The sequence below is a fragment of the Otolemur garnettii genome, unplaced genomic scaffold (genome assembly GCF_000181295.1).
Source record: "Otolemur garnettii isolate 467f Iridium unplaced genomic scaffold, OtoGar3 scaffold00001, whole genome shotgun sequence".
Lineage (NCBI taxonomy): Eukaryota > Metazoa > Chordata > Mammalia > Primates > Galagidae > Otolemur > Otolemur garnettii.
The window spans coordinates 36,352,692-36,360,636 of record NW_003852396.1 but is presented as its reverse complement, the minus strand read 5'-3'; the positions used below and the strand labels follow the sequence as shown (position 1 = coordinate 36,360,636).

Here is a 7,945-nt window from a genome sequence, read left to right as displayed (position 1 = left end):
GCCCAGGAGTTGGAGGTTGCTGTGAGCTGTAATGCCAAGGCACTCTACCCAGGGGGACAGCTTGAGGCTCTGTCTCAAAAAAAAAAAAAAAAAAAGAAAGAAAGATATAATCTCTGCTCCAGAGTGGGGATGACAGTGAGTTGTAATAAGTGCTATGAAGGAAATAAGGAGGATGCTGAGTTAGGGAACAACAGGGCAGGGAGCACCTACCTGAGGTAGAGTGCTAAGAAAAGTCTGAGAGGTAACATTTGGAATCACAAGGATGAAAAAGAACTAATTTGCTTCTGTAACTTTAGGGCTTTGTACAAATGATAGGTAGGCATCCACAAAATGACTGAATAAATTATGACAGCTTCACCTTCGGTGATGACACAGAAACAAGGTCTTTTAATCAAATGAAAAGAGCATGGTATTTCCTACACTCTCAGTAAAAGCTCCAGAGGTGGTTTCACAGAATTTCAGAGAAAAGCCTTCAGAGCTGAGCCCTCTGGTCAGGGGAGGGTTCCACGCCTGACTGCGTAACAGAGCTGTGCTTTATAGGCGTGTGTGCATGAACGTAAGCAAACTCGTGCTTCCGTTCACTTGAACCAACATGCTCACACCAACATGCATGTTCATGCACATTAGCATGCCCACACACACAAGCACACAGGCATACACACTCACAGGCACACATGCCCACTTATCAGAGTAGGCCCAGGGCCCAGGACAACTGCATTCTGTCTCAGTCAAGCCAGTTACCTCTTTCTGCATGATCGCCATGGAGAACTGCTGTCCGGGAGAGCTGGCTGTGCAGACGCTCAATTTCTGCATCTTTCAGGGCCACCTGCTCCTGCAGCTGGGCTACCTCAGCCTAGAAGAGCAATAAAGGATTCCTACCAGGTCAGAAGGACTGCCAAACCATGATGAAGTCCCTCCTACCAGAGTCCAGAGCCCACGAGGCCTCAGGGCCCATCAGGAGTTACAATCAGAGGGGAGTAGGGGCCCACTGCCCTCCCCCCTCCCCCCAGGGTAGACCTCTCTGAATAAACTCACATTCTGAATAAATTCCAGCCCTGCCCACTCTCTGGCCATCAACCTGATACTTCCCCTGCACCCTCCAACCTAATGAGACTTTTTCTCCTGTTCTGTGCAGCCCACACGCCACTGAGGCTGAAGGAGATGGGACTGTGTGCAATGGCAGGGCTGTCCTCAGTATAGAGGTGGATATCCTCTTTCTGGACATGGTCTTCTTTCCTAGATATGCCACTGTAACATGTGCATGTGGCTTTCATCTTTCCATCCCTCATAGGACATATAGTAGAAATCAAACTACTACTGGCAGATAAAGGGTGAGCCAAGCACTCCCTTTCTCAATACTCTCCTACACTTCGAAGACAGTCTTGTGAGCACACTCACTCACACAGGACATGTGCGAGCATGCAGCAGTGCTTAGCAGATATATTTTTGGAAAAAAAAAACCACATAAACACAGCACATAAGTACAAACATACATACACACACACAGCACATAATACAAATACCCACACACGGCACTAAGCATAGCAAGTTAAATCTCACACACAGCACTAAGTGTGGATATCCACGCTTTCTCATGTTCATTAGATCAGATTGGCATAGGTCCAAGAGGTGCCCTGGGCTTAGAGTCAAACTTGGATTCTCTCATTTCCTAGTTGAAGGACCTTAGACAAATAAGCACCTTTCTGAATCTCAGCTCATTTATAAAATGGGAAAAACAGCACGTACTTCATGGGAGTGCCGAGAAGGATTAAGATAATGGTTATAACAACTTAGCTAATACTTAGTACATATTAAGTGCTCAGTAAATGTTGCTACTATTGCTCCTCTTATCCTATTCCTTTCCTTATGGATAACCAGCTTTGTTCTTAGGGCTTCAAACCAAGTGAGAAAGTGGTTGAGAACTGACCCCTGAGCTAGTCAATGGAACACAAGGCAATGGCTTCTGCTCTGGCCACTCACTTCCCAATTGGGGGCCAATCATGTCCCACATTTGGTCCTCATGGTTATGGTATGGGCTGGAAACCATGGATGTCCAGTTAATCTCTAAACAAGCGCAAGTGAAGAAATAAGTACTGGTCCTGTTGGTGGCTCCTTTGCCAGACAGGCCTCATGTTCAGCTTCACACACTGACTTAGCATAGACCACCCCCACCCAGTCAGCCCCTTGACTTGCTGCTTTCTTATATTCAACTTCACTCAATCCTTATTAAAAAACCACGGGAGGAATCAACATCTATGCGAGACAAAAGTTGTAGAGGACTTGGTGTGAAGGTCACAGAGCTACTCAAGTGACCAGGCTAGAATGCAAACCCTGACCTGCCAGCTCCAAGGGTACAAATAAGGGCCCCTCTTTTAAGGTTTGAGCTCCCTAGCCCAAAACGGGATAGGCATGAGCCTGTAAAGGAAAAAGAAGTGACAAGGGGTCGGGCTTTCTCACTCCCCCATTTCACTACAAAGCACTGCCCCTCTGCTCTGGTCTCCACGCACAGAGGCCAGAGAGCAGCATCCTGCCATCCCAAACTGAGACATGCTCCATGGAGCAGCTCTTCAGAGCTCCCTCAGGGCCAAGGTGCCCACAGGCTTACGATTCATGGTAACTGGTAACTTCTGAAAACCTTAGCCTTGGGAGTCTCTACCCCTCTCATTTCTAAAATGACCACATACTCCTTAGATGAAATTCTCTCAACCTTTCTTGCACCTCTCCACACTCATTTTTCCCTCCCTTTGCAAGCAGGATGGGTGCTGGCCTTTCAGGAATCTGGGTGCCTAATACTTGTCCACCAGCCCCACAGTTGCACTTCAGTGAAGCACGTCTATCAAGACAGAGCCCACCATCTGGCCCTGTGAGGTCTCTTCTCCCTGAGGCCTGCCTCTGCAGGAGGACATCTAGGTATAAACTATGGACCTACAGACCAAGTGCCTGGGCCCAACTTCCTTTGTGCTAATTTCCACAGAAATGGCCAGAAACTATAGGTGCTGTTACTCTTAGAATGGTACCTATGCCCACAGCTGGGAAGACCAACAACAGCCCAGAGTCCCTCTGCCTGTGAGAGCAAAAAATGCTGCTGTCACATGGCCACAGCTGCTGCCACAGCCACTGCAGCAAAAGGTCTGAGACAGCCATGCCATCTGGAGGTCAGGCAGGGATGGGTGCTCAGGGTGCCTGCAAGTGCTGTGCCTCATTAAACCCAGGGAGCATGCCCTACTGCTGCTGCAGGAAGATGAATCACCTTTAGGGGCCAAGAAGCCTTCATCAGAAAAGTGAAGAACTTCCCCAAACAGTGGTTTTTGCTGCAGGGAATCAGGACGGTATAAAAAAGAGAGCATGAGTGCACAAGAACCACACAGACACAGATCTGAACCTCCCCTTGGCTACTCTTAGCCACTTTTCCTTCCCAGTTAAAATAAGGATATAAAATACATTTTACTGGGTTATTTTATGGATTAAATAAGAAAATGTGTGCAAAGGGCTTGGCACATTCTGGCACGTAGGTGTTCCACACCTGGTAGTTATTAAAGAACCTTTAGCATTTCAAAGGTCTACATGACTAGGCAAAGAGCTTGGGTAATTTAAAAAGAAAGGTGTTATTTCATTTTGAAACAGTGGGTAGTACCTACATTGACAACTTGAAAGTTTTCGCCAAGATGAAACTCACTTGAAAGGGGCATCATGGTGGCAGATTCTGAGGTCTTGGATAAAACCAGTCCCCCTAGAGGTGGTCACTGACTGATGAGCACAGCAAACGCAAGGCTACACTCAGAGACTAGGAGACCAACAGACAGATGCATATAACTCGTGGGAAAGTTAATCTCCCTGTGCCTCAGTTTCATCATCTATAAAATGATCAAGGAGATTATTTTGTATTTATTTACTAGAATATTACATAAACATCATGTTCAGTGTGTTTTCTTTTCATGTGGGAAAACACAAAATTTTAAATGAAAAATAGCATAATATAAATTTGTACATAAATTATTAACAATACCAAAAATTGGCACAAAGAGAGAAACAGACCCAAAAAGAAAAGAAAAGAAAAAAAAATACCTGGAAGGAATATTAATAATGACAGCTCTTGGGTGGTATGAGTGTTTTTTATTTCTTTAATTTTTTATGGTTTAAAATTTCTCTATAAAGACTATTGTTTTTATAATCATTTACAACTAACTCACAAGAAAATAAAAATATAAACTATATGTTAAGAAAAGTCTAATAAGTATTAAAATAAACTGTAATAAGAAGTAAAGGTTTGCAAAATGAAAGGAGAACATTAAAAGAAAACTTCTGAAAAAACCCCAAAATAGAAGTAAAAATTGAAATTGGACTATAAGGACCATCCAATTATACCTATGGGTGGTGCAGCAGACACCTTACGGCAAGGTAGGTGTGAGCCACAGAAGCCTGCTTAGGCTCCCTCAAGCAGGAATGTGCTCCAGGGCAATCAGAGTGAACCTCTCTGCCATCTCAAAGGAAACCTAATTGTACTGTGGTGTAAAATTACCTTATGTTTAAATGACAACTGATTCAACATCTTAAAATACAAGGTACAAGCCCAAAATAAATTTGTGGGTTGAATTCAACCCACTAGGTTTAATCTCTGGTGTCCTTTTAGCAAGCACCCCAGTTTAACAGAAAGATGACTTGATTAAAAAATAATTCAAAATTTATATCATTTTAGAAAATCTATATCATTTTACATGCCACAAATAAAACGTGCTTGTTCTTTGAAAATCTGATCTATTCGGATCTGCCATGGACTTACTGTCTTGGGCGTGCGAGAAGTCTGCTCTTCCCTGCTTCCTCCCAGATGGGGAGATAGATGGCTGCAGCAAAGCTGAGCCCTGGGACCTGGCACTCTGGACCTGAGAGCTCAGAATGATGTGGTAGCAATGGGGAGTCTCCAGTTCCCTGCTGTGCCTGATTTCTAGGGCAATGTCACTACACAGATTCCAAGTAGCTGTCTGACCAGTCTGAAGGTCTATAGAGGTGGTGGCAGGGGTGCCCTCACACTTTGGGCCACCGTGTCCACAGAGGAAGCATAGAACCCCAGGCTATGTGTGGATGCCTTCCCCCGGTACTTTCCAATCTTGCCAAATGGATGACCCTGTCACTTTCACCCTGAATCTCCCTAGTCACTTCTACAGAGTTTTACAATGCTCTTTCTAAAAAGGCCCATCCATAGGTGGGCATCTACCTGCAATTTTCAATCTTCTCCTTGAAGCACCAGGCAGGGGCTGCTTCTAGTCCACCACTTTGCCTCCTCCCTTGGGACTGCTAAACTTAAAATGATGCCCCCAACATCTGCTTCAGGACTCATTACTTGCTGACTTCCACTCACTTGCTCACTCACTGGCTCCCCTCCCTTCCTCCTTTTCCTCCAGCCCCATCTTGGCCCAAGCTCAGCTAGGTGCTGTCGAGTGCAGGAAGAGGAAGCAGATTTGGTTACTGTACTTTAGCAGCTCACAATCTTGCAGGCTTTCCCCCTGAGGAGCTTTCCTGAGTCACATCTATCTGCTGCACAATCTGGGCCCTGTTGAGTTGCCATACAGCAGGGCCAATTTATGTTTTCAAACTTAGGCTGCTGGAAACCCAAGTTTGAACACAGACCCTCCCCACAGGGCCTTGTGCCCTCTCTGTAAGCATCAGAACCGCCTCTTACCTTAGTGGCCTTTAGCTTCCACTCATACTGATTCCGTTCATTTTCCAACTCTTCCACTTTGATTTTGAGGTGCCTAAGCTCTTGCAATAACTCCTAGAGGGATGAGGGACAAGAACAAAGACAAAATTATGATGGTTAAAGGATATGCCTGGATCTATAAACCTGGTTAATCTCATGCACAGAGGATGCGGCAACTGTATCAAGCTCCACACTGTGGCTATGATCTTTAAACATGAACCCTTGTTTCATAAAATCTGTACAGCCAGCGGAGTTCCACATATAAGAAAGTGAAAAATTTCATCTGAATTTTAGACCCTCTTCTGCCTTCCCCTTTCTCTGACATCTGTGTCCTCAGTGGAGTGCCAGCATCCTGCACCTATGTGTAGGGAGCCAGGCAGGCAAGGCTTTGGAGAGGGTGGAACAGTGATGCTGAACAGAGGAAGCATCACTGTGATATTCCCCTGTGATGCCCACAGGGTAGCAGGAGGCAGGCTAACTGGGAGTATCTCTCTGTGCTGTGGGAAGGAACCTAGGGGAGGTGGTTGTGTTCCTGGAAGAGTTCACAGAGGAAATGACAGCTAGCAAGATAGACATGAAACAGTTGTGCCAAATGTAGATGCCAGTATGAGTGTTCCAGTTCTGAGAATAATGTAGGTTTGAAGAAAAAAGGGAGAGAGAAGACGTCTGGGGAAGGGTAAAGATAAGATCTGAAAGGCAGATAACTACTGGGCTGGAGCAGAGAATGAGTGTGGCCAGAGAGTGGGAGATGAGTCTGGGGAGTTATGGTGGGGCCTTATTGTAACAGGATATATGTGTAAGGAGTTCTGATGTCATTCTTTGGGCAGCAGCAGCCACAGAAGACAGTGGGGAGCCACAGAAAGCTACTTGAGTGGGGAGGTGATATTTAAATACTCATCTGAGTTTATGTAGCTAGTAAGAGTTGGAGCTAGAATTTAAGCCCATAGTGTCCAACTTCAGGGGCCCTGCCTTTGAAATTACACCTTCAATCAAGAAGACACTACTAACACTGCTAAGCACTATTGTCTTAACCAAGGTCCCCGTAACAGATGATTGTTCCTGCTGATCAGATTCCTATCAGAAGAACTGGCATACAGGGAGTTATTTCTATAGGCTTTCTGAACTTTAAATGCACATGACAAACTTCCCCCTTAACATCTCCCCATGGAGGTCACATAGGCATCTGAGGTCTGTCCTGCCCACAGGGAACCCTTAACTCTCCTCTTAGTCGCCCTTATCTCACCAAATGGCATCTCTGCCCATCATCTAATCATCGAGTCAGAAGCCTAGAATCCATCCTTGGCACCTCCTTCTGCCTCTTCCTCTACACATGCAATTTATCCCTAGGCCTTATAATTCCACTTCCAAGAAAACACCTTAATGTCTCATTTCTCTCCAACCTCACCACCACTACTGTGGTCTGGCAGTTGGTGTTGGTCGCCTGGACATTCCATTCATTGGTTGCCCCTCTGTTGCCTTGCCTCTCTCTGATCCACTGACCTCCATCCATTCAAGGGAATGATATGATTAAAACACAAATCTGACTGTGGCACTTCCCTACTCCTCAAAGCTATAAATTTTAAGCTGTGACCAACATCCAGGATCCACTGAGCTCCCTGCCTGCCTTTTGGGTCATTCTTTCTCCCACAGTGGATTGTTTAGCTCCTCTTCTCAACTTCGGCCTGCACAGAAAACATGTCCTCTGGAACTGTCAGCAGGTTAACTCCTGGTGGTCCTTCATGCCTCCCTGAGCAAAGCTATCCTGATCTCCACACTACGTCAGGAGTGCTGTACTCGACTACACTCTCACCTCACTCTGTGAGCCTCCTATAGCATTTGCAACCAAATCGTCATTTGTATGACTGCTAATGGCTAGTTCTCCATACTGTAAATTTCATGAGGCATTTGCTAACTTCTAACCACCTAGCACTGCACATATATGTGCAATTTGTCAATGAATAAACACATGAAACTCAAATTGTTATTTAACTGGCCTGGAGATCTTGTCATTCTAAGATAATCCACCATGAAATGACGCTGCTTACATTTGAATTTTGAGGATAATTTATTAAGACTGTCACATACCTGGGCACAGTGCTCACCCCTGTAATCCTAGCTTGCTGGGAGGCTGAAGCAAGTGGATTGCTTGAGCTCAGGAGTTAGAGACCAGACTGAGCAAAAGCTAGACCTTGTCTCTAAAAAAAAACTAGCCAGGTATTATGGCAGGTGCCTGCAATCCCACCTACTGGG

General features: G+C 45.4%; 1 protein-coding gene across 7 annotated transcripts in view; it reads right to left on the bottom strand.

Annotated features, from left to right (window-relative positions):
- The window catches only part of PPFIBP2 (PPFIA binding protein 2), a 150,202-nt gene that overhangs the window by 34,451 nt on the left and 107,806 nt on the right, over positions 1-7,945 (bottom strand). For all 7 annotated transcript variants that reach the window (XM_012803739.2, XM_023514255.1, XM_023514141.1 and 4 more), the window contains 2 exons: positions 5,678-5,770; positions 742-853 (listed from right to left, as the gene is read on the bottom strand). In XM_012803739.2, coding sequence (XP_012659193.1) covers positions 742-853; positions 5,678-5,770 — 205 coding nt within the window. The remainder of the gene's footprint in view (positions 1-741; positions 854-5,677; positions 5,771-7,945) is intronic.